General features: G+C 43.1%; 1 protein-coding gene across 1 annotated transcript; it reads left to right on the forward strand.

Moving 5' to 3' along the window:
* On the forward strand, nucleotides 1-24,480 carry LOC119728968 (tyrosine kinase receptor Cad96Ca-like). The gene is made up of 12 exons (XM_038201472.1): nucleotides 1-73; nucleotides 1,688-1,972; nucleotides 2,780-3,154; nucleotides 17,169-17,293; nucleotides 17,589-17,751; nucleotides 18,461-18,571; nucleotides 18,899-19,077; nucleotides 19,858-19,980; nucleotides 20,449-20,560; nucleotides 21,043-21,139; nucleotides 22,689-22,788; nucleotides 24,424-24,480. Exons 1-12 carry the CDS (start codon nucleotides 1-3, stop codon nucleotides 24,478-24,480), a joined length of 1,800 nt encoding a protein of 599 aa, XP_038057400.1.
* The last annotated feature ends 3,071 nt before the right edge of the window (nucleotides 24,481-27,551 follow it).

Below are 27,551 nucleotides of genomic sequence, written 5' to 3' on the forward strand. Positions count from 1 at the left end.
ATGGCACTAGGGAAGCGATCTTCTTGCGGATACCTGTTTTTAATTGTCTCCATCTTCAACAAATGTTGCTCAGGTAAGTAGGTTGCCAGTAAGTTACTTGTCATTTGTGTTATCTTTGGGGGAAAAAACCTAGAGATTCGTGTTTGTTGAGTTATAAATACTAGGTGATCGGACCGAAAACTATTTCGTATGACACTGCCCAGTTGTGAATATTTTGTTATGTTACAACAGAAAAACAAAACTATTCTGAAATTCAGCCATTCCAGTGAAACCATTAGTTTTCATGTTAACAAAGGCATCTTTGTATTATGATCAATTTCAATAAACTTTTATGAGCACGTATACGTTATTTCTGGTTTCATGACGTCATCAGTAAAAATGTACAAACTGAATGCTGATTAAGTCAGAGAGGATATATACTTACCATGAAGTGACGAGAACTTCTGAAGCTGAAGATGAATATTGTACCCGATATCATTATTTGTGCTACGAACATGGGGGAAAAATCATTCTAAATTCTCCCAACGATAACTTCAGGTACGACGACGTCATGATTCTGAAACCTTGCAAAGTCATTTGTGGTTGTATAAAGAATATCTAGGGGCAATGTGGTAAAATTGTGATGAATGTTTTTTAAATTAAAAATGTTCTACTGTCTTTGAAGAGCTGCTAGAGGGCGTCCTTTTTTTTAACATTCCTCACCAAGGACTTCCATAATTTGTGTATCTGTTGTAAATAGCTTTCATTTTCAAGTTATATTCAATTTTCACTGCACTTCCGGTAACATCGGAAGGTCAAACGGCGTTGTGCCTGAGAATCCAAAATATTGCCCGAGGCAATGTCAAACCGATCACCAACAATGAAAACGGCACTCCAATCATTTAAAAGTAAACATCCAAAGTAATTAGTCCACTATTGAACTTACACAGCTTGTGATTTGATACCTGATGGCGTCATGATGACGTCACAAAAGTTATAACATCTTCAGACTGAGGTCCTAGTTCATACAAGGTTTTATGATCACCACCTCAACCGTTTGGAAGAAATCTTGGTTTGTTTTGATTAGAGGCTCATTTCTATATTTTGAATTCACCTAACTTTAATATCCCGGTAGCCCCGGAAGGAAAGGTCAGACGACTTTGACTTACATTTTCATTAAGGTATGGTCGTTCAGGTCGCAGAGTATGTGCGTGATAGTTCATTTTGTTCATGAGTTATAAAGGACAAAACCGTAATACTTTTTTTTAAATCGCTTGTCATTTCATACCTGATGACGTCATCATGACGTCAGAGTAATATACACACCTTGGGATCAGTTGTGGGGAATTATTATCAGGATATTTTCGTAAATGTTTTTATTTTATTTTGTAGTCGGTTTCATGGGCGTGGTCACTCTTTGGCCTTTATGAGGCAAATGTGCACAAAGTAAACAGTGTATTACAGTGAAATCTCGATAATTCAAACCGCAAAGGAATAGGTTCAAAACTTAGAGTTTTGAGTTAAGCAGGGTTGTATATCATTGTTATACTACTGAAGGGAATGGATTCTTTGTTGGACTTAACAGTTGTTTTGAGTTATCAGAGTTTGACTTATCGAGATTTCACTGTACATCATAAAATATTCTGCTTCAGTTTGTCATTGCTTCCCGAAATGGAATAATGCAATATCCCAATGTCATTTTCTCCAGTTTCTTCGCAGGAGGTAGTATTGTCCAGAATAAGTCGGTATGAAATAGAAGGGCAAGGGACGGAGTTTAAATGTACAGTCGGAAGAGAATATTACAATGGAGACTATTTCTCACACTCAGTCTGGCTCCTTAACGGGTATCCATTGTTCGAGCACCCCGACGAATTTCCAGCAACGCTGGAAAGTAGCAAAATGATAACGCTGCACAGAAACCAGACTGGATCCACGTTGATGTGTCTGCTGCATCCGCTTGAGAAAAACTCTACCTTGACACTAAACGTAATGTGTAAGTAGTCCTCTCACTTAAATATTGCTAAATATATACCTTATTCTTTAATTTGAACATGATCCACAGCGTTCGATTACTTCCCCCGTGCTTATACTCGTACAACCGCAACTGCTTTCGATGTAACCCTCACGTGACTTATCGCGCTTACTAGAGTCCGGCTCAATGGTTCAATCCAGTAAATATGCCAAACATCCGTCCGCCGAGCTCATGAATAAAAATTATGCACTCAAATTATTCTATATTTTAGAGAATTCAGAGAGCCATGGAATTGGGGAATTGAAGACATATAGCACTGCACTAGGCTCTGGCCTGGACTTGGGGCTTCCGATTCTGAGCATTTTGGATGTGATTCGGTCCGAAAAAGGCGCTATTTAGCCATGTTGTGCAGGGAACCTTTTTCAAAATGGCTACTTTTCCAGTTTGGGAAACATCATTCGTTTTAGGGGTGAGAATTTCTCAAAAATTTATTGGTCAACCCAATAAAAATTGAATAGAAAATGAAAGACGGTCATTGGTTTCTGTGAAGCCTGAACAGCTTTGAGAGTTCGAGTATTGCTAAAATACTCAAAATCACCCCAAAGTCACGGTATAACCCCAAAGTAACCGACCCTAAAGTAACCGACCCGCCGAGTCTATTTTGAGTTTCTGCAACCCTGTGAACAAAAGTAGACTGAATCCAGGTCCCTACATTTTCGATTCTGGTTGAGGGCGGGAACAAGCTTGCCTTGCGAAAACTGAACTACTGAACTCGGGTTGAAAATCGAAAAAATGCTTGGTCATAAAATGACGGTGGTTTTATTCTAGATCCACCAAGCGCCGTGACCCTGCATGTCAACACCACACATTCATGTGAGAGCGACACGGAGTGCAGCGCTGATGTCACAATCGGAAGTCGCTTTCGATTCATCTGCAACGCGTCAGGTTCGAGTCCAGCCAGTAACATCACCTGGCTGATCAATACCAAGGCCCGTTCGGGAATGGGACAGACAGAGGTCCCTCCAGATTGGAGTCAGTCACGCCAAGATGAGACCAACGAGGACTGGGAAACCTCGAGTCGGATCGATCTGCAGATACTCCCAGAGCATCACCAGGGAAGCATCGCATGCAGGGCGATGTTTCCTGCCGGAGGAACAGTGTTCAGAGAGATAACCGTGAAACTGATTGCCGACGACAAACATGGTATGTTGAAGAGACCATCTTTGTTAAGTCGAGCTGGGCACAAACGTCTAAGTTGAGGAAACTTTATATCAAATGCTTGCTGGTGGTGCCGCCTCCTTCCATATTGCAAAGCTCCTAATGCTGATTGTCATATTATGTCTTATGTCTTATTTCTCACAGAGGTATTGCTGCTCGCCATCCTCATACCGACTGCGGTGGCTGTGTTCATAGTCAGCGTCATTGCAACTGTTTGCAAATTGCGGTCAAACGTTAAGCGTGAAAGAGCGAGAGGCTATAGCGGTAAGGAGGCTGCCATCGAGAATTTTTCCGGCAAAGAGCTACCGACTATTTCAGTTGTTTTGTAATGCACAAAGAGGGAAGCAAATTGTGTGATAAACTGAATAATATTTGCCCTTTTGAGCTGAGAGACTCAATTTAGGACTTTTTATTGTCACTCAGTATCTCGGCCAGTCAGTCATTCAGGCAGTCAGAGCACAACAGACCCCTTGAATCCAAAGTCACATCTAAGAGCAAGTGTTTGTTCCTCTGAGACACATTGTACTTTAAATAACTGAACTTAAATAAGGCACGCCGAACATGGCCGTCTCAAAGTTTTGATGTTAGAGACAGACAGTTGGAGACAGTATTTAACTTGCATATGAACCTTTTGGATGTCATCTGCTAGGGAGAGGCATCGTCTTTATACCCATATATCATAAGCTATATTAACAAATCTTATCCGTCTGAAAACAAACAAGACGGAATGCTTACTCTCTCAAAGAGACTGTACACTCTTATTTCGGTTGTGTACTATATGAACCTAGCAACCAGTTGTGTTAAAAAATTGAACAAGTTGTGAAATATTTTACACAAGTTGTGTAAACAAAAGTTTACACAACGGGTTGCTAGGTTCATATAGCACACAACCGTTTGATTTTTACACAACCGAAATAACAGTGTATGCATGGGTCGACACTTTGTACTGTCATTGTCGATGAATTTAAATAAAACAAGGGGCCCACTCACCAATAAGGCAAAATAAAAAAAAAACATGTTTAGCGTCCTGCCTCTTTGACAAAAAGGAAGGAGGAGGCCCTTTTTTCTTTTTTTTCTTTTCAAAATGGCCGCCCAACACATTTTTCAAGACAACGCGGCCGGGCTATTTTTCATGATGGTTACCAGCTTTTTTTCAAAATGGCCGCCACTTGGACTCATTGACTATTTCCACAGCTTTATACACGGTATAAAAGTCTAAAAATACGATTTCTTTCGTCAGAGATCGTTAAAATTTATCAATTTTTGTCTTTTAAAAAAAAAAAAAAAAAAAAAAAAAGGAGGCGGCCTCTAAAAAGGAAGCGGGCGGGGACGCTAAACATGTTTTTTTTTTTACTTCGCCTAATCACTTTAATACACTGCACTGTAAATAAATCTACTCTTTTACTTCGTCCTACTAGTGGTAATTCTCAACCTAAACTCGGTCCATGCACAACTGTTTCCCAAATACATTTGTGATTTGTAAATAATTTCTAACTGCTTCGAGAAATTTAAACCTTAAAAAAACTGTTTGATAATAGTTGATTGTTATTATTGCCATTCTTCTACAATGTTGTTTTTTTGGTACATGTACATCACAATTTATCTTCAAGCAAACTTGAATCCTCGATCCTGATATTTCGATCCATGGAAACAAACCATGGGTTAAAAACCACATATCCCACATCATAGCAGAAAACATGTTTTGTAATATCGTGCCAATAAGTCACACAGATAAATGGTTGAAACATACTTTGCGAGAAATATATTAAACTATTAAAGCCAGAGTCCATCATTTGCAACCATCCGAAAAGTAGCTGGCGTAATTATTGTTAAAAAAACATTCTTGGTTGAAGGACAGTAATGGAACTAAACTCTCTGTGGAATTATTCTTCCTGGCAAGCTGTCATTTTGAAGTAATCAACGAAAGAAGGCCTATCCAACTGATGCGTCTTAAGACGCACCGTCGGAAAATTTAAATTAGCATTTCGTTTTGTTATTCGGCGAAGCGCGCGCAAGCATTGGCTAGACGCACACGCGCGTGCGGTTTGCTATAATTCGTCGGATCAGTGCGCGACATCGCGTATAGCTGCAACCGGCTCAGTAAGAACGTGTCTCGGACGCTGAATTCAGGCCACATTCAAAACATGATTCAGCAACTTTTGATTTGAAATTGAGATCCTAGAATGCTGTTTTTCTCGGAATATGCAGCTGAAGCTGAGCTGGAACTTCATCAGGTTAGTTGTTCAGTATCCTTCATTAGATTTTGAACACTTTTGTTGCTTCAAACGAACGAAATGCTCAAATTACAAATGATGGACTATATCTTTAAAACACTGTGGTGTAACCTTTCATAGCTGCATTCCTGCAGGAATTTTGACATGAGACTGAGTGGTTGCAGTTCTCAGTCGCGAGTGCGACGCACAACGCGCAACGCGCGTAATTAATAAGCAGCGCAGTGTATATGACGCTTATTTATAATTATGGAACACAGTGTAAATGATACAGTTTATATGCAACGCAGTGTTCATGAAATTAACGGTTACGTTTTTACGGATTGGACACGTGGCCGTTCTAGACCAATGAAATAACAGTATCCAAGCACATGATATAACAAATGGCGCTATCCGGTTCGTTAGTAAAAACGTCATACCCGCGCGCGCACCACTGATTACTAGCGCCCATTGGATAAACGCTCGGGGTGCGTTAGTTCCGGTTCCATTCGTGCTATGCTACATTGTGTGAAGAATACATGGTTGACTTGAGATGACGTCACACTAACGAACCGGATAACAAAGATGCACGCGCCATTCCTGCAGCACGCACGTATACAAAGGATGAACGCTGATAGTTCGCGGACAGCGTGCGTGTTTCATCTGACTTGTGCGTCAAGTTTGCTTGAAGATAAATTCGTTATGTGTTTTTATATACTTGTATATCTGTAACATATTTGAGGTAAATCTTTTCTGTACAACTTTGACGAAAATGGTTTAGCATATCACGTTAAACATAATATGTGAAATAGAAGGTTGAATTTTGTACTCCTATCATTATTTAGGCTATATTTAATTTAGTTTTGAAAGATCTTAATATTATTAAGATCATTCAAAACTAAAGTAAATATAGCCTAAATAATGATAGGAGTACAAAATTCAACCTTCTATTTCACTTCTTTACTTCAGTATAAGAAAGTGCTGAGTAAAATGTGTACATGCCGCATTTGAGAAAATTGCAGTTTCTAACTTTGTTTTATTTGCAGGGATGAGATTGTAAATCAAAATGTCTTTAAAAAGATGCACATGTTTCTGTACTGTACCGTCTTTCTCCCAGATTCACAAAATCTGATGGTAGACAAAAGTCTGGAAACTCTCTCACCTGTCTTTGCCAGTCCTAGTAGTTTCCACCAAATTCGCTGTACATTGTTTCCTCCAAATATAACACATTGAAGTTAAGGTAAAAACAAACACTTATTTTGACTCTCAATTTAAGTCCAGAAATATAATCACAACCAAGACAATGTATTAATTTAAATTCATTTAGCGCTAACATAGGTCCTGTCACGATCGAAATAGGCCCTCTAACCTCTTTGGTTAGCTATAATCTCAGGTTAATCCAATCGGTAAGCAGTGTTGGCAACAGTAATATTTAATTTTTCATAGAATACCAAGGCACATTGCCTTTTCTCTAAACTACTCGAAAGTACGTTTCCCTTAAAAATGTGTTTTTTTTTTAGCCCGTAAAATTTCACAATAATATTTTCAGCTTTAATTCAGGTTTCCCATTATTTCCGAGCGACCCGTTTTATTAGCTTGATGTCCAAATGTATTTGAACATGTGTGCTATTCCTCGATCAATAGGCTAGTGAGTGCATGTAGCTAGATTTGTATTTAATTGTTAGTGTGTTTTCGTACTTTTGGTCAAGCTTTAGAAAATTAAATTTGGGTTCCCAACTTTCTCTTCGTCGAAAACATTTTCTTATCTTAAAATTGCCGAACAGTACTTCCTTTTGGTAAGAAATTGTAACTGTCACCAACTGAAGTTTTCAAATATCCCTCAAAACGAGTTGACATACGCGCTGACTAAGCTGTCGTTTCGGGGGGGGGGGTTGGAGTAAGAAAGCGCATGCGCGCTAACCTTGTATACATACTTGCGCTCGCAGTTTCGTTCGCATTGTTGCAAGCAGAATACTTAAATATTATTTTTTACATGTCACGTACGAAGAGCGTGTAGGCCTATAGTTGCTCTTTTTTGGCCTACTTGTGGGTACCCTGATGCTCATGCAGGAGATTGTGGGTTGTATTCCCGCTCTGCCAAACATCCATGCAGAACATTTTACTTATTTTTTTACTTATACCGGTATTTATATATCTGTTCATTAAAAAAGGCAAATAATATTTGGGCTGGCGCTGCCACGGAACACGAACCCGCCTCATGTTTTCCTGCCACGGGTCGTCTTTTCCCTGGCCAGGACTCGATCGAACCCGCGACCATCCACCCACTTCCGCACCGCACTCTCTACCGGGTACCGTATTTTCATTTTGAATGTTAACAAACTGGCGCTTTAAGGGGAACTTCATCATGTAAATATCTGCGCCCTAATTACATTCCAGCAATCAAGCTATATTTTACCAGGGTACTTTATTGACCTTGGGTCTTTTTTTTCATTCCCCCTGTCCATAACATACTAGGTTCACTTCTTTGAGTCTAGGTTTACTTCTTTGAGTTGTTAAGTTGAAATGAGGGCATAGTGCCCGGCATTTTGTCCGTACTGTTTTCAGATATAATGATTAAAAAAAAGTAATAGCTTTTCATGGCCTTTCGTTGACCTCACATTGCTTGTTGTAAAAATAAATTAAGCAAATGTAGAAAGTGAAATTGCATGACGCGATCTTTGTTTCGTTAAATCAATCAAGCTGAATAATTACGATTACATATGAATTGCTGTTTCCTTGTGCGAATTAACACACCCAACAATGGCCTCAGGTAAGCGAGCTTCTATTGGTGTCTACATGTTCCTACTAATTGTCTCCATCTTCAACATATTGTGCCCAGGTAAGTAGGCTGCCACCTTTTTGGAACATTTTTTTTTTAACAAAACTGAAAAGAAAAATAGGGTTAAGTCAATCAGTGACACAATTATAGAAAGATCAGTAGACATTCACATGAATAACGAATTGAAACGAAAGCAGTAACTTTGTGTGACAGTTTCTCGAACATAGGTTTCAGCTAAACCTTAATCGAACAACTTTTATTTTCTCTCGGGAATGCTTGGTGTTGAGATTTATTGGCCATTTTAAGGCTATTAGGAATACCTGAATTATACTTTTTAGGTCGTGAACCTGTTCAATTTAACAATCAACGAGCACAAAAATAGCCGACATGAAAACAAGAAAACCTTGGGAAATGAACATTTCAGATAAGTTCTCTTTATTTTGTGTTTGTGTGTGTGCAAGCATTACATTCACTGTGTGGATTTCCGAGCAAAAGATGTCACCATAAACCACGTGTCAGATACGTTGTGTGGACTTACCCACGTCCACACAAGGTTTCCCCCTCTCTGGTTAAAAGGTTTTTTTGAGTAAGCTTTATTCGTCGCCAAAAAAAAAGAAACACTCGAGGGAATCATATTAATCAAAGTGGATGAAAGAGTTTTCACAGTGTGAGTGAAATGAGGTTTTTTCCACAGGTTTTTCTTAACTACACGAAAACAAAAGTATGTCCACACTATGTATGTAACGTATGTGTGTGTTTGTTTCTGCATTCAATAGAGGACGTTGAACAATAGAGGACTATAGGGTCCCCACTTCCCGAAAGCTCCCCAATTTGGATTCGTGTACAAAACATATCGGGGGTCTTCAAGAGTACAAACAAAGAGGGACAATATAGCAGACAAATACACACCGGTGTGTCTGGGTGTGTTCCTGCATGGCATTACGCCTGAGGACAGACAACAAAAGGAGCACAAAGGGGCCATTGATCCTCGAAGGAAGGTGCCTATTGTCCTCGAACGCAGGTTTGTGTGCTTAGTCTATGGGAGAGTGTTATATTACAGGGACAAAGGAAAACACAAAGCCAATCCTCGGAAGCATAGCAAAAAACGACTTTGTGTGTGTGTGTCTGTGTGAGTCTGTGAGCTTGTCTTACATACGCAGTGTGGACTTCCGAACAAAAGACGTCCACATAATGTAGGTAGCAGCGACGAAGTGTGGACTTGCCCACGTCCACACAGTGTTTCCCCATTTCTGGAAAACAGGTTTAGAGGCATTTTTGGGTTAGGTTTATCTGTAGCAGAATGAAGAGAAACACTAAAGGGAATCATTGAAAAAAAATTGGGTTGTAAGAGTTTTCACAGTTTGAGAAAAATGAGTTTTTCCACTGGTGTTCCTTAACTACACGAAAAGAAAGGAAAGTCCACACTAGGTATGTGGAACAGGTCTGGGTGTGTGTGTGTGTGTTATTATCTGATTACTGTGCACGGTCACTTTTTTAGCCTATGCGGCAACTGTGAACAAAGTGGACAGTGAGATTTTTCATAAAATATTCCATTATGTTTTCGCTTCCCGAAATGGAATAATGATATCCTATGCCATTTTCTCCAGTTTCTACACAGGAGGTAATATTGTCCAGAATAAGTCCATATGAAATAGAAGGGCAAGAGACCGAGTTTAAATGCACACTTGGAACAGACCAAAATATACAACAGTTTTTTTACTGGCTTATTAACGGGACACCTGTTGATGGGCCCGAATGGAAAGGACCGCCGTTTGAGAGTCGCCTAAAGAAAAAGTTGTACAGAGACCAGACAGGATCCACGTTGATGTGTATATGGCACCCGGCTGACAAAAACGCGAGCTTGACGCTAAACGTAATGTGTAAGTAGACTAGTTCTATATTTCATCCCGAATCCATTCCTCCTTCTTTAAAGGTAAACAAACTCATGACTTTTCGAAACTTTTGTAAAGGCAGTTTTAAACTAGTTTGGTATCGACAAATTAGGTATTCACAAACAACTTAGTTTAGTTGGCAGGCCTATACAGGGTGACCTAAATCAATGCAACTCTGGAACATTTGCCTATTTTTAAAAAACCTGATCTGTGTATATGCTATTTTTTTTTTGATATCAGGTTAAAGCTGGGAGCTTTTTTCTGTCAAATACTAGGGGGGGGGGGATCATAAAAAAAACATACTGGGTTACTGTTAGCACCCAGTCATTTTCCCTGTGTGGTTCCTTTGAAAAAAATATTAACTCTTGATTGATTTTAAAGATGACTGTCCGTGTACTACAACAGATCCCCCTTAAATGTTTAAGATCAGGAAGGAGCTTCTACATGTCAATTGGTGGTCGGTCGGTCGGTCAATCCGATGGTCTGTCTGTCTGTTCCCGAAATCGACCAAAAGTATGATGTTCCATATGTGCCATCGGCGTCGCATTTTTCAGCTCCGGCAGGGATCATTTGGATCGATTTCATGCAAGACTGTCATGCAAGGGCAGCAACGCTTCTTGCAAATCGGCTAGAGCTTATTGTGCACTCGCACTTGTTTTCAACTGTATCATTCGTTTGAAGGGGGATATTATTTGGAGTTTCTGCAACCTTCTGACTAAAGGTGTGTTTTTTGTTTAGTTTGCGTTTCCTCGCAAACAGCTCCGCCTTGCGAGTAGACCGATTTCCGGTCGCAGCATTCTTGATTTTGATTGGAGGGAACCAATTTACCCTACTTCTGTCAAGTCGTCAAATATTCATAATTTGTTGGAAGTCATTCCAAAATGATGTGTGCCGATTTTCACGTTCAATATCCCATTTTAAACATTTTTTTTAAACGATTTCTTTTTCCCCGGGTTTAATCTAGATCCACCAAGCGCCATGACCTTTCAAGTCAACACCACTCATTCATGCGAGAGCGACACGGAGTGCAGCGCTGATGTCACAATCGGAAGTCGCTATCGATTCATCTGCAACGCGTCAGGTTCGAATCCAGCTAGTAACATGACCTGGCTGATCAAACCAAAGACAGAGATTCTGCCAGATGGGACCCAGTTACGCCAAGAAGAGGCCAACGGGGACTGGAAAATCTCGAGTGAAATCAACCTGCAGATACTCCCAGAGCATCGACTGGGAAGCATCACATGCAGGGTGATGTGTCCCGACGGAGGCACAGTGTTAAAAGAGATAGTCATGGAATTGATTGTGAACGACAAACTAGGTTGGTAAAAAAGATCAAGTTTGCTTAGTCGAGCTAGGCACACACAGGTCTGAGTTGCGAAAACTCGTTACACTCATACAAAACTCACTCGCTCGAACGATGATGGGGGAGCAAGGGCGGACCCAGAACACAATTGGGGGGGGGGCAAAACAATTTTGGTCCCCCAAAAAGTGGGTCAAAAAATGTCAAAAAATTACGGCGTGGGGTTCGGGGCCCGCTTAAGGGCCCCGAAACAAATTTGGATTCTAGATGCTCTGTGGTGCGATCTGAGGCAATTTCTGACCACTTTAACCACTGTTTTTTGAGGAAAAGATGGTGGTGTACTCATTGCCTGCCTTTATAGCGATGTCGCATAAAAAAAAAAAAAACATTGGTTTCGTTTTTTTTTTTTTGGGGGGGGCATGTTTTTTATTTTTTTTTGGGGGGGGGGGCATGGCCCCCTTTGGCCCCCCCCTGGATCCGCCCTTGTGGGGGAGAGCGTGGTGCCTCCTTTGCAAAGGCTTCTAATGTTGATGGTCGTGTATGTCTTGTCCTTGTAGTGACTGCCCCTTTAACCATTACGCGGCTTAATGTAAATAACAACATTGGCGTCACATGTAAAGAACTCGCCAATCAACGCCAGCGAACATCTTTGACTGGTACCCTGTATTGTACATACATGTATATATTCGCTGGTGCGTCCACATGTGCTCTGTGTGGGTTTTTCCATGTGTTCTGTCGTTGGTGAAAAGTTACGAGTTATCGCGTTTTGACATTTTTGAGCACCAATCTTCAGCAGTATTTTATCAGCGTTTATCATCGTCTTCGTGTGTTTTTCGTCAAGTCAGTAATCGTCTGTTTGTGTCCTGAACAATCCTCGTGGATAAAAACTCTATACGAACAGTGGTTCGTGCATCCGCGCCAGGAGAAATATCGCGATCGACAGAGTCAATATTCGTCCCGCGGCGAGAAGACCGAGCGTGTGGACTCGTGCCCAATTCTCGGACAAATCTCTTGGTGAGTTGACAACAGCTTTCGTACTGAGTATAACCAAAAATACCCTACATTGGTGACCCTGCACACCTGGAAAGGGTTCGCAAATTCTCTGGTCTCCCTCATCATCATTCGTGTCTCGCCCGTGGGTACACATCACACGTTGTTTTATATTTCAACTCGGCCATGCCGGACCCAGCCCCCGCCGACGTTGCCGCCCCTGAGGGCGCCCTACCACCTAAGCCAGTTCTGCACCCAGTCGCCGCGGTCAGTCTCAAACTGCCACCATTCTGGCCAAATGACCCTACTCTGTGGTTCGCGCAAGTTGAGGCCCAGTTCCTCACTCGCAACATCACAACACAGGCCACCCGTTTCGCATATGTCATTGCCTCTCTGCAGCCAGAGATAGCTCAGGAGGTCAGGGATCTTCTGATCACACCACCCACTACTGACCAGTATGACCGTCTTAAATCAGAGCTGATTCGCCGGACCTCCCTGTCGGAGCAGAAACGCCTCCACCAACTACTCATCTCAGAAGAGCTCGGAGATCGCAAACCGTCCCAGCTACTACGCCGGATGCGGCAGCTCCTCGGAGACAGTTCACTGGAGGATAAGATCTTGAAACAGCTCTTCCTGCAACGTTTGTCGACCAGTACGCAGTCTATTCTTGCCTCCATGGCTGATTCCGTAGGTATTGAACAGTTGGCTGATTTAGCTGACAAGATCGTGGAAGTTTCTCCCCCTTCAACCGCGTCAGCTGTTGGAATTGCAGCCCCCGCTCCCTATTCTCCACCACAGACCCAACTGCCGCAAGCTCATCCGGATATCCTGGTACTGCAAGACCAAATGGCCTCACTCACGCGTCAAGTCCAAGCCTTGACGACACAATTACAGCGTGGACAGGCCCGTAGCCGTAGCCGTGGTCGTCCAAAATCCCGCACCTACCCTGCTGACTGCAGTCCCAGCGCCCCCGCCGGTCGGTCTGGAGACCGACAGTGCTGGTATCACTGGAAGTTTGGTAGCAAGGCAACCAAGTGCACCAGCCCGTGTTCCCGCCGTACTCCACCAGTCTCGGAAAACCCCCAAGCCAGCGGCTAGCGGCGACAAGTCAGCCTGGCAACACCATACCCAGTCGCCTCTTTTACATCACGGATAAGCAGATGGGCACACGTTTCCTGGTCGACACCGGGGCAGAAGTAAGTGTCCTTCCACATAACCCTAAACTTAAGATGCAATCTACTTCCGTTAACTTACAGGCAGTCAATGCTTCGCCTATCAAGACCTACGGAGAAAAATCTGTAACATTAGATTTTGGGTTGAGGCGTGTATTTCGTTGGGTATTCATCATTGCTGACTTACCAACACCAATCATTGGTGCAGATTTTCTCCGCCACTTTGATTTATTGGTTGATGTACGACACAATCGACTCATCGATACCAACACGAATCTTTCTGTACAAGGGATTTCATCGCATACAGCTTCCGTCAGTCCTATGTTTGTGGTTGCATCAGCTTCATGCTATGACACTCTACTTCAAGAATACCCCAGGATTTCTCGTCCGGTGTATACGCATACAGAAGTGAGACACAACATCACCCATCATATTGAGACTACAGGACCCCCGGTCGGTGCTCGTCCCCGACGACTTGCACCTGATCGTCTGCACGTTGCGAAAGCCGAGTTCGATCACATGCTGGAGTTGGGCATCATACAGCCATCCTGCAGCAATTGGTCCTCGCCTCTGCACATGGTGCCAAAAAAGACGCCTGGTGACTGGCGCCCTTGCGGAGACTATAGGGCACTCAACAAATGCACCGTACCCGACTGCTACCCGATCCCACACCTACAGGATTTCTCATCATCCCTGCACGGTTGCACGGTTTTCTCCAAAATAGACTTGATCCGGGCATATCACCAACTACCAGTCGAGCCTGCTGATGTCCATAAGACCGCCATAACTACGCCCTTTGGACTTTACGAGTTTGTGCGCATGCCCTTTGGGCTGCGGAATGCAGCGCAAACTTTCCAGCGGTTCATCGACGAAGTAACCCGAGGCTTGCCTTTTGTCTACGTCTATCTCGATGACCTATTGGTGGCAAGCACTTCCGAGGCGGAGCACTTGGATCATCTCCGACGGCTGTTTGATCGTCTAGCTGAGTATGGCGTGGTCATTAATCCAGGCAAATGTCAGTTTGGAGTTCCCAACCTCACTTTTCTCGGCCATCACGTTGATCAGTTTGGTATCCGCCCGTTGGCAGACAAGGTGAAGAGCATCCAGGAATTCCCAGTGCCGGAGTCACTTAGCAAGTTACGAGAATTTCTTGGGTTGATCAACTTCTACAGACGGTTTATCCCCAATTGTGCAGACACCGTTCAACCTCTCACTGACATGCTCAAGAACTGTAAGAAGAAAAACCAGCCCATCGAGTTGGACGAGCGTGCCCGGTCAGCATTCGAGCGCGTCAAGGCAAAATTAGCAGATGCAACGCTGTTGGTCCACCCAAAGGCTGAGGCACCATTGTGCCTTCTCACCGATGCATCAGATGTGGGAGTCGGGGGTGTTCTACAACAATGTGTAGATGGAACATGGCAACCTCTCTCCTTCTTCTCGAAGCGTCTCCAACCGGCCGAAACACGCTATAGTACATTTGGCAGAGAACTCCTCGCAATTTACCTCAGCGTGAAATACTTCCGTCATATGCTCGAAGGTCGCTCGTTCTGCATTTACACAGATCACAAACCACTCACCTACGCTATGCATTCCAAGCCAGATCGCCATTCACCACGTGAAGTTCGTCATCTTGATTACATCTCACAGTTTACGTCTGACATCCGTCACATCAGTGGGAAATCTAACACGGCAGCAGATGCACTTTCACGCATGGCACTAATCGATGCTTTGGAGGTTTCCGATGTCATCGATTTTGAGGCCATAGCCGCTGCCCAACAGACCGATGCGGAATTACTCAACCTGACCAACACTTCGTTACGACTCATCACAGTGCCTCTCCCCACATCGCCTGGCACCATCATCTGTGACACGACTACGGACAATCCTAGGCCTTATGTTCCTCACAAGTTCCGACGGCCCATTTTCAATGCATTACATGGCTTGTCTCACCCTGGTATCAGAGCGACGCAGCACTTAGTCTCTGCACGTTTTGTGTGGCCCGGTATCAACAAAGACGTCAGGACCTGGGCTAAAAGGTGTCACCAGTGTCAACGTTGCAAGATTCATAGACACACCAAATCACCTTTGGGAACATTTTCCACGCCCGACGCTAGGTTTGCCCATGTCCACATTGACCTCGTTGGCCCGCTTCCGCCTTCCAATGGACAGTCATACTTGCTAACTTGCGTTGACCGCTTCACCCGATGGCCGGAGGCCATACCCATCCCTGACATCACGGCAGAGACGGTTGCTCGAGCTTTCATCACCCATTGGGTGGCCCGTTTCGGTGCACCTTCCACCATCACTACCGACAGGGGACGACAATTTGAGTCCTCACTTTTCCGAGCTCTCACAGACATGCTCGGCTGCACGCGAATCCGCACGACATCCTATCACCCTTCCGCGAATGGACTCGTAGAACGCCTACATAGACAGTTGAAGGCATCCCTCAAAGCTCACACTAATCCGAAGTGGACCGAATCCCTTCCGTTTGTGTTGCTTGGTGTCAGGACCGCTGTTAAATCAACTCTCGGTTGCTCCTCTGCAGAGATGGTTCTCGGTACTACACTCCGATTGCCCGGTGAATTTGTTGCACCTAGTCCCACAGATGGGGATCTGGACCCCAGTGACTACATCCATCGTCTTAGACGACACATGCAAACCATTCACCCTCCGCCACCTCGGTCCCAGCAGAGCAACTCTCAGGTGCACCCTGATCTCCTCACGTGCACGCATGTATACGTTCGACACGACGCAGTGAGAACACCACTTCAGCCCCCCTATGATGGCCCGTTTCTGGTACTCAAACGGACGAACAAGTTTTTCGTTTTGGACAGGAAGGGTAAGCACGACACCGTCAGCATTGACCGTCTCAAAGTCGCATACCTTGAGGATGCCATACCCGTCGGCCTCAGGGCACCTGCGATCCCACAGAAACTTCCTCCTGCCATGCCCCCTCCTCGACCCACGCCGCCTCCTCCAGTTCCAGAGGTCAAGACCACTAGATCTGGACGCCATGTACATTGGCCTGCTCGTTATGTCCAGTTTTGCACTTCAGGCACTTGAAACATTTTGATTTGGTCGTTTGTATCGATCGTTTCTTATCTGCTCCGATCTAGGGGGGAGCTACTGTAGTGACTGCCCCTTTAACCATTACGCGGCTTAATGTAAATAACAACATTGGCGTCACATGTAAAGAACTCGCCAATCAACGCCAGCGAACATCTTTGACTGGTACCCTGTATTGTACATACATGTATATATTCGCTGGTGCGTCCACATGTGCTCTGTGTGGGTTTTTCCATGTGTTCTGTCGTTGGTGAAAAGTTACGAGTTATCGCGTTTTGACATTTTTGAGCACCAATCTTCAGCAGTATTTTATCAGCGTTTATCATCGTCTTCGTGTGTTTTTCGTCAAGTCAGTAATCGTCTGTTTGTGTCCTGAACAATCCTCGTGGATAAAAACTCTATACGAACAGTGGTTCGTGCATCCGCGCCAGGAGAAATATCGCGATCGACAGAGTCAATATTCGTCCCGCGGCGAGAAGACCGAGCGTGTGGACTCGTGCCCAATTCTCGGACAAATCTCTTGGTGAGTTGACAACAGCTTTCGTACTGAGTATAACCAAAAATACCCTACATCCTATTTCTCACAGATGTACTGCAGCTGCTCGCCATCATCATACCGGCTGCGGGGACTGTGTTAGCAGTCGTCGTCATTGTAACTGTTTGCACATTGCGGTCCAATGCCAAGCGTGAAAGAGCACAAGAGGTTACAGAGGTAAGCCTGCCATTCAGAATTATTCCGGCAGAAAGCTTCAGAATACTTCACTTTTTTGTGATAAATAACAAAACATGCCCTCAGTGAAGGCACACAGAGCAAGGTGTCTAACGTGGCCGTCTTTAGAGGTTTTGAAGTTTAGACAGCCGGTCAGAAACCCCGTTTCACTTGCATAAGAACCTTTCGGACGATATCTGCGATGAAAAGAAATATTATAAGTCCCAAATATCGTAAGATATAGAAACGATCTTAGCTGACTGAAACAAGCAAAACTGAATTCTGTATTCTCTCAAAGGTAATGGAGGAAGGCACTATGAAGAAATGTAACTTTCCCCGAAGCAAAATTACGCTGTTCGATGTCATTGGAAGTGGGAACTTCGGTCAGGTCTTCAGGGCAACTGCAGACGGGATACTGCAGGAAGGAGTCGAGACGGAGGTGGCTGTGAAAGTACTCAAAGGCAAGAAACTGATTATAAATGAAGACACTACAGATTGTGGATGATGACTTACCCGCTACACCAACCTGCACCATGCAGACATTTGCTGGTCCCACAGGGCCAACCTGGTGTCATTTTTGTACCTATCTCACTGACCGACTAACCGACTTACTCTGACTGACTGTCACCTCTGTACTGGGCAGTATTTATTTTTCTTTCTTTCTGAGACCAATTATTTCTCAAAAGTGCCCTAGGCACTGCAGCTCGAAAGCCCGAGGTAACCTGTAGAGAGAACACAATGAGAAGGAATTAGAGGTAGGAGGAATACCCCGAAGAACATTCCAATGTAATCAGGTAGGAACTGAAAACCCAATCTACATGCGTACAGGACAGGAATCGAACCCAGCCAACATCAGTGGAAGGCGAGGACAGTAACCACTGTGCCAACCAGACTCTCTTGTCGACTTGGATAATTACCTTGTAACGCCCATGAATGGGTAGATTTGGCCCATTGGTTAGACCATAGGGATGAAAAGGCTTCCAATTGATAGCCATTATTATTATTTGAGTATAACTATGTGCGCTTTGAGGCCAGTTATACTAAGGTTGCTTTGTCTAAATTTATAAGATTGCACACGGAGATATACCTAACCGGTATTAGCGACCAATATGACCTGATTTATTCCCAGATTTTTGTTATAATTTTTTTTCTTTTCTTGTTTTGTTGCAGAGTCTGCAGATGGAGCAGCCGTCTGTGACTTCAAGAAGGAAATCGCGATCCACAAAACCTTGAAGAGACATCCGAACGTAGTCTCCATGTTTGGATGCTGCACTGACTCGGGTGGGTCGCTGCACCGACTCGGGTGTGAATTTAGTTTTCAGATAATGGGTCGTATCAAGATTAAGCGAAATAGTCAGGGACTACAGCTATAACAACAAAATACATTCAGCAGCTATTTTTTTTTTTAATAGAGGTGTATTTTGTGTAAAAGTCCGTAATAATGAATACGCAAGAGGTAGAACAAAACACGCACCTATAAAATGAGAAGTTGGAATTAAATTCAGATGGGCTGACGAGAGCTCAAAAATAGGCTTTCAATAATGACGATTATTTTAGAATCTCAACTGCCTCTTTTGACTTTATTTTTCCTATTGATCTGTTTCTCAGAACCCTTCGTCATCATTCTGGAGTTACTACCAGGAGGCAGTTTACAGGGTTTCCTTAGGAACAAGAAAAAGGCATGGACGGAGGAAGCCGTAGAAGGCGCTAAACCTGTCCCTCCATCCGAGCTGCTTGCTTTTGCCTCTCAGATTGCGAATGGCATGGAATACCTGTCATCAGTTGGGGTACGTGTGGGAATACAAGATAAAGAAAATAATAAACAGAGAGTAAAAACATTCAGACTGCGGTCAAGAGCAATGTCGCGGTCACGTGTTTCATTATCTAATGCTGATCGCAGACAACCATGTTGTCACCACCATTATACATTTGATGTGATCTGGTCAAGCAACTATAGCTTCATCACCTAGAAAGAAATTAGAGACCTGTCTGTATACTGATGACCTCTAGGGTTAGGGTTAGAGAAGGGGTTAGTGGGTATGTAAACACCGGCAATCGTTGACCTAGGACAAAAGGGTTAGGGCACACGCAATACGACCTACGATTGACCGATAGTCCACGATTGAAATTCGTGTACAAAACCAATGAGAGCTGTTGCTAAAAAGTTTGAGTACGAATAAAGGAATGAGGATTACGGACAATAGGGAGTTCACGATTGCCGGTGTTTACACAGATGCGTGTGGGTGTTAGTGTTAGGTATGAGTTTATGATTAAACTACTTAACTATTAATTTTGCGTGTTCCGCGGCTTTGCACTTATGATCTCAGTCATTGAGTACAGGCTAAGACGAACCGTCATGTCTGATACAGCAAGCAATGTACACTGAGGTCAGACTGAGGTCATTTGGCGAAATCAGACTTCCAAGTCACTTAACTATTAAATAGAAATCCCTATTTTTCTCGCCATTGTGGTGTATCAATTTCACGGGTGGTTATGTTAGGCTATATTAAAGATAATTCAAACATTTCTTCAACTTCGGACAAGCATACACATTTTTTTTTCTGCAGTGCATTCACCGTGATTTAGCAGTCCGTAATATCCTCCTTGATAAAGACATGGTATGCAAGCTGTCCGACTTTGGCCTAGCGCGTGATGTTTCTGAGACACAACAATACGAAAGGACTTCAGTGGTAAGTTAACTTCTAGCCGGCCTTCCTTTTTTTCTCGAGCTTTCATTCATATGTTTGACTACGGTACTTGTGTTTTGAACAACCGAGTTGTACACTGTTAAACCTTCTCCATTCTGATATATGGCTAGCCGAGTAAAGTTGGCCCTACAGGTCTAGACCTGTCAACGTCACAGCGCACAATCGATCCGGAATGGCTATTCGCCGGAAGTCTATTCCGTGTTTTTGGTTCACACAACGGTCCGATTAAGCCCATACATTGGTGTAACGGGGTAATCCTATACGATATCACTGCCCGGCTCTCCTGACCATACAACCGGTCTAAGTCACAAGTGACAGTCAGTCAGTTGGTAGGACAGGTACAAAGAGGACAGTATGGCGGTTCATTGGTACCAACGAATTAATGAACGTCCTCCGTTTGTTCTTCAAATTTATTGTCAATATCTGATATTTCACGATTGCCTTTCGCAGGGGATGATTCCAGTTCGCTGGTTGGCTATCGAGAGCCTGCTTGACGATGTTTATACCACCATGAGTGATGTCTGGTCATTCGGCATTCTGCTGTGGGAGATTGTCACACTGGGTGCGTCAATTATTTCTGCCTTTTAATAACGGATGCTTTGTAGTTCATAATCGATATTGTGCCCTCTACCTTCCAGCCAGTGTAGTGCAAAATTATGGCGCAGGAAGGAAAATGACTTGTGTTTGTAATTTGCACTGTGTTGTTGCCGAGTCCTTCACAAGGCCTCACAAGTCCATCACAATACAATTCACCCAGTCCCAAGTCACACGCTATTCAAATGAACCTTGACAAAGACATTCTCCCGTTACTGTTCATCTTCTGTCACTTGTAACCGGACTTGTGACTTGACGGGTGATTTACTCATTTTGTTTGGAAATGATTTACTCATTTTGTTTGGAGATTGTAGACTTTATTCTTATTTCATGCGCAAGGATGACAGCATACTTGTGTACGGGGCAAATATAAAATGCTATCTTTCCAGCTGATCTCTAGCAAACGCCACATAGATCTGTGACACACATATCTTCCTTTTTGTCCCACAGGTGCCCACCCCTATCGTGGCTTGCGTGCACGTGACGTAATTGATTCCATAGAACGGGGCTTTCGGTTAGCAAATCCTGCCCACTGCAGCGAACAACTGTAAGTACCTAAAATTGGTTACGATATTGGGATGTGGCAAAGATCATTGCCCAAGTGGAAACAAATAACATTCAGATAACAACAGCATGCAGATCAAATATTTGTGAAAACACCAGGAGAACATTCACTGGGAGACACAGCTTCAGAAGTCGCATACGATTACTGAAGCTGTGTCGCTGAAATACTACTTAAAAAAACCATATGAGTTTCCACCAAGTGACTGTTATTTAAGCTATACCTTAAAGAGGATTTGCTTACGCATCCATTCCATTCAATGTTTACACTTAGACCCCCCTCCCAAACATTGCTCGGGGGTCGCCTATGTTGCCTTGAATCGCGTTGGTTGTCGTAGGTTGCACAGGGGAAGCACAGGGGAGGCAGGCAAGTGGCTCAGTGGTTCAAGTGAGAAACAAGGATCGCTGGAGCAGTTCCATGCATAGAAAAATGATTTTCTGGGTGTAGGCGACCATTTGGCGTCCTGGCCAGTTTTGGTCGCTCATAGGTGGTACAAAGGTCGCAGCCCTGTGTAAAGGGGCCTCTGTACATATAGGCCTACATGGTATATTCATCCACACTGGCGGCAAGACGTGACATCCTTTCCATTTTGCTGTGGTTGTACCAGAGATGAAACTTTTTCCGATTTTTATCGGAATCGATTTTTTTTTTAATTCTCCTAAGAAACAATTAAAACTGACCAGCAATCAAATTATGTGTCTGCTAGTTTTCTTTTAAGACAGTCGGACAAATTGTTGACATTAGCAATGTAAAAGGGGTATTAAACACTGTGGCAACATATGAATTTACTCAGCATTCAGAAAACAAAATCATACCATGTTTCTTTGTTATAAATATATATTTCTCATTACTATATGTTTATTAGTCTAAGGTCTCGGTCTCGGTCTCGCCCAAAATGTCTTGGTCTCGGCCTCGACTTTGGACCCTGAGGTCTCGGTCTCGGTTCTCAGGTCTCGCTCTCGGTCACGAACCTTTCAGATCTCGACTGCACAACACTAATGACTAATGATATTAATTGTATTGAAGAGAGGTCATCCATATCTCTTCATTTTTGCTGGTCCCATTTGGTCAGCTTGACATCCAATTTGCTCCTATCTCGCTGACTAACTGACGGACTCACTGTCACTTGTAACCTTGTCTGGCTGCCCATCTCATTTAACTGACTGTACTGTGTCGCTTGTGACTTACTGTGCCCTGGACCAGCTTGATAAGTCTTGCCTATAATGAGGTAGCATCCTGCAACACATGTGCATTTGTTAGTCTTACGCCCCTTATTCCATCAAGCCTCCATGCGAACGGCGAGAGTAGATTTTTCTTTCACTATCACATTACCACTACAGTTTATTATAAGAAATGTTCTTAAAACTTTGAAGTACCTAAATTGCTTGCGATATTGGGAACTTTCACTTAGGAGGTTACACACTGAGTATACAGTATTTTTACACGTCGGTGAAGGGCAAAGACTAATATTGAACTCAGAACTTTGGGCCATTCTGAATCACTGAATTGAAATGTGTGTCTTATGTTGAAACAGTTACGAGGTAATGAATGAGACCTGGCAGGAGACGCCTAGCGAACGCCCGACATTTCGCGAATTGAGAGAGACCCTTGAAGGAATGATCCCTGAGGCTCCGGTAAGCATAATTTAGTGTTTAACTCCGTGCATGAAATTTAGCTGACGTAATGGGTGTGTCCCCCCCCCCAAAAAAAAAGGAAGCCTGTAGGCTCCGCGCACAAATACCCCCTCATCGGTAAAAAAAAAAAAAAACTTGGAGAGACCACTTGGAGAGCCATTCGAACATTGCTGACGACACCATTGATCTCCATATACACAGACTGTGTATGTAGATCAATGGACAACACTCAACGCTTACGCGAAGACATGGCTGCTTTGTGCACATTTAGAATACACTTAGTCGTGCGTATTTCGCGATACACGCACGCGAACCACTACGTGCGCGCATGCGTACTTTCAAAAGTGGTACTTTCAAAAGCCCTCTCTTATTCAGGCACGGAGCGCATTTTCGGTCTCTCTCTATAGATATAGAATAAAAAGACCCAGCCTCGACTCAAGGGGCGCGTGCACGTTCCTTACACTAACCCCTGGTTGTGATGATGACGTAAATGACGCTGATTGGCTATTCACAGGTTTCAGGCCGTGCGCGCCGATAATACGCTCGCGTGCTTTGCACGTAACGTCACGTACGAAAAAAAAATTGTGATTCAAAAGTCGCAATGCTTGTACAAAATAGATTATGGCAGCCGCGTTTTTCGCAAAAAAATCCTGTATCTGTGGTTGTAAAGGCACGAAAGGGGTACGTACATCTAATACAAATCTTTGCTAAATAACGCAACGTCCAAACGTTATGTTTGAAAGGATTGATTCCTCAAATCACAACTTTTAACATTTTAAATATGGCGTCGGCACGTTAAACGGATAAACTGCAGCCCTAATTATAATGTGCCATATTTTGGCACATTTAAATTACACAATTCCAGCGGTTACGATCGCGCATGGCATGATGGGAAACAACATGGCGCAGCAAGATCGTATCCACGGGGCACGAGGTTGAAAAAGACCTCAAAGACGGCCATCTCTGTAAGGAAACTGCAACCGCGTAATTTACGCATTATTTTACTGCGTATCAAGCACGCATTGCGCAGTGTTGAAAATGTTCCAAACACGCGCGCTTATTGCTGGAAATGTGTTTGCAATACGACGCTGCCTATGCGCTTTATGCAAGTTGACGCTCAAAATGCCGATGCACGTGGTTGGTCAGTAGTCATTGAAATCATTTGAGAGAGACCTTGTATGGTCGCTCACTCGTATGGCGCGGGGCACACCAGCATATTAATTAATTATGCACAAAACCGTAGCGTATTGTTCTATTTGTTTCTGCTTTCTTTGCCATAAAATCCTGACAAGAAGATGCAACATTTCCCGGCGCTACGCGCCGTGAAAACTCAATTTTGCCATATACGTCGTGTACAAATTCGTACATATGAATAATTAATTAGCCATAATTCCAAAACCCTTTAACCTATAGTCGGAAATTTCTTGGGTATTTTCATGATGAGTTGCTCTATGCATGTACCAAGTTTCAAAATTTTTCGTCACTCGATGACCGAGATCTTACGGAAAGCGGGGGGGGGGGGGGGAATCCGCCCCCCCCCCCCCCCGGCTGAAAGATGGTCAAAATAACCCGGCCTGATTAGGGTTAAAAGTGCCACAGTCAAATGACGGTTTTTACTTCATTTTTGGTCGACAGATTTACCTGGATATGGCGAACTTTGTGGCCGATCAATACGTGGGAGCAAACTCTTGAGCATCTTTACTTCATCTCGTGTCCTCGCCTGACCTCTTCAACACTGTTTGAATGGATAGATCCACTACGCCCGCCCCCTGATGTTTTGACCAATCACAGCCGTGATTATAGTGCGACATGCGTGCACTTGCACGTGACAAGCGCGTCTGAATCATGTAGCAAGGCATAAGCCTATTTGAGGTATGGTGGACACAATAGGAGGGCGCTATTTGGTTTGGGTAAATACAAAGGACTTTACACAAATCAAACAGCGCCCTCCCATTGGGCGGGGCCTACTGGATTAGTCTGCTTGTGTTAAATTACTTCCAAATATTCCTTCACGAAGAAGTAGGTTCCAAAGTATTACGAAGATTAATTTTACATTACAAACAATGCATGCTCTTGTTTTTGCTTCCATGTTGAACGTTTTCTTCGTGGAGGCAGTTGCTGTCTTTCGTACGGTGGCCCTCGAACGACAGTTTAATATTGACCTTTTTAATATGAACCTTGTAACTTCTTAATATTGACGTTGTACCTTCGCAATATGCACGTTGCACGTAGCTTAATATCGCATTGTGGAAGTTGTTCCTTCTTAATGTGAATGTTCCAACTTGTTAATGTTCACGTTTGATCTTGTCAATGTACACCATTGATCATGCTTGATGTCAACGTTGCACCTTGCTTCTTCGCAATATGAACCATGTACCTTCGCATTGTGAACGTTTGACCTTGCATCTTGTTAATATCATTGTTGAACCGTCCTCCTTCGCAATGTGAATCATGCATTCTAAAAAGTACGAGGTCCTTGCCAAGCCCTATAGTTAGACAACCAGTTATGATGAAGTTTCAATCTGACGGCTGTTTAATGTCACTTAACCTTGGCGTCTACCTTGTAGTGATTTTATCATGACTCAAGGCTCTCTCTTTTATTTCACTCATCTTTTATAATTCATGTTCAGGCTACCATAACCCAAGGTTGGGCATACATGTAAAAACATACATCCTGAAGCAAATTTGTCATTGTTTCAAATAACCCGATCTAATCATTTCAACCGTTTATTATACACAAATTTATACCGGTTCGCTTTCTGAATGTTATGATTTCTTTCTTCCTGTACTTTCATCTTTGCCATATCCCAATAATTTTTGACTCACCAACAGGGCTCCTTACCAAATAGTATGAGGATCCCCGCAGTTTGACGAGCATTTGGTTTTCGGGCTACTGCTAAGTCGAACCCTACATAACCCCCCCCCCTCCCTTTCCCCGGATATCCGCGCCTGACCGCAACATGAAGAATATTCGCAATTGGCTGACGACCAGTCATGTATGCATGAACTCCAAGCAAACAACTTCGTATAGGGTGCCCCGGCAACACGTGATTCGCGCTCAACGCAACGGTGCGGTCGTGATGCGGCGCTCTCTCGCGGTGGCGGGTTATCGCTGCAGTGGGTAATTGCGCTTTCAACCATAAAAACGTCTAGCCCCTAGACAAGCTCGAGTATGTTGAAGGTGTATGCATTGAATAAACAATTAAATAATTGACCGAAGCCACCTGTGCCCCGCGCGCTATCGCTTTTACAATGATTGACGGAAATGGGACCGTTGGTGAAATCCCCGATATTTCCCCGAAGTAATAAATACCAATGTATGCCCTTACTATTGTTGTCATGCCTTATAAGACGTGGATATTATTTCGTAACGGTACCACCGCATATAAATGATGTTCCTTTCAATTACATCTTAAGATCATACTCATACTAATTAAATACGCGGATCTCGACGGAAATCTCCCGTAACTATGATTAAAAACAAAAAAAATCTGAATAGGGCTTGAAGGATGTAAAGTATTATGATAAAAGCCTTCTTAACGTGATCACAGAACACTGTTTTGCATTATTGTAATTGACGGAGAGTATACCGTCAAGAAATTAATTAGTCTCATGAATTGAACACATCTTTTCTAGTGAAACAGCGCTCATTAGCCTGAACATAAAAGATATGTGACATAAATCAGAGAGCCTTGATTCATGATAAAAATCACTACAAGGTAGAACCAGGTTAAGTGACATGAAACAGCTGTTGAAACTCCATCATAACTGGTTGTTTAACTATAGGGCTTGACAAGGACTTTGTACTTTTTAGAATGCATGATTCACATTGCGAAGGAGGACGGTTCAACAATGATATTAACAAGATACAAGGTCAAACGTTCACAATGCGAAGGTACATGGCTCATTTTGCGAAGAAGCAAGGTGCAACGTTGACATCAAGCATGATCAATGGTGTACATTGACAAGATCGAACGTGAGCATTAACAATTTGGAACATTCACATTAAGAAGGAACAACTTCCACAATGAAATATTAAGCTACGTGCAACGTGCATATTGCGAAGGTACAACGTCAATATTAAGAAGTTACAAGGTTCATATTAAAAAGGTCAATATTAAAATGTCGTTCCAGGGCCACCGTACATTTTAATATGATGAGGACAGTGTACATGTACATTTAAGAATAGTGATCAATAATTATTAACAGCACTTTTAAAGAATTAAATCCTTAAACGACTCCAAAATGTTTTAATATAAAATACTAAATGGCAGTCATTATAATTGACATTTCCATTATCGTAATTCCAAAAGTTAAACAATCAGTCCTGAAATTGGCGGTTTTTTTTCTGCTGTGTGGATAATAAATATAACAACAAAAGGTAGAATGAGAGGAATTATTATAAAAATTACAAACGATAGCAGCGCAGCTAAATAAATGAAAGAAACCCTCAATATGATATTGACAGTAAGCTTCAGACGCTGCGGGGGGGGGGGGGTTAAATCCTCAAAGAGACATGTGGTGAAAGGGTGTGTTAATTATGGCAGAAATTAAAAGAACCTGTTTCGTTATTAAAACTCAACGAACATGTACATTTCAAAACGTTGACAGAATTTATAGAATTGACATATTCATGTTGTATTCATCGCCGGGGATGCACCTTCTTCCTTTGATCATCCTTGTCTTTCTTACTGGTGAAGACGTACTTGCATCCGGCTCCACACCTTCCTAGATCCTTTTCCTTGAAAACGGGCATGTGTTCA

This window comes from Patiria miniata, unplaced genomic scaffold (genome assembly GCF_015706575.1).
Source record: "Patiria miniata isolate m_02_andy unplaced genomic scaffold, ASM1570657v1 HiC_scaffold_1, whole genome shotgun sequence".
Lineage (NCBI taxonomy): Eukaryota > Metazoa > Echinodermata > Asteroidea > Valvatida > Asterinidae > Patiria > Patiria miniata.

Excerpts from the sequence above, each read along its gene's own strand:
- LOC119728968 (XM_038201472.1), top strand. The coding sequence starts at position 1 with ATGGCACTAGGGAAGCGATCTTCTTGCGGATACCTGTTTTTAATTGTC. Across the intron at positions 1,973-2,779 it reads CTTGACACTAAACGTAATGT|ATCCACCAAGCGCCGTGACC; the intron begins GTAAGTAGTCCT and ends GTTTTATTCTAG. Across the intron at positions 19,078-19,857 it reads AATACCTGTCATCAGTTGGG|TGCATTCACCGTGATTTAGC; the intron begins GTACGTGTGGGA and ends TTTTTTCTGCAG.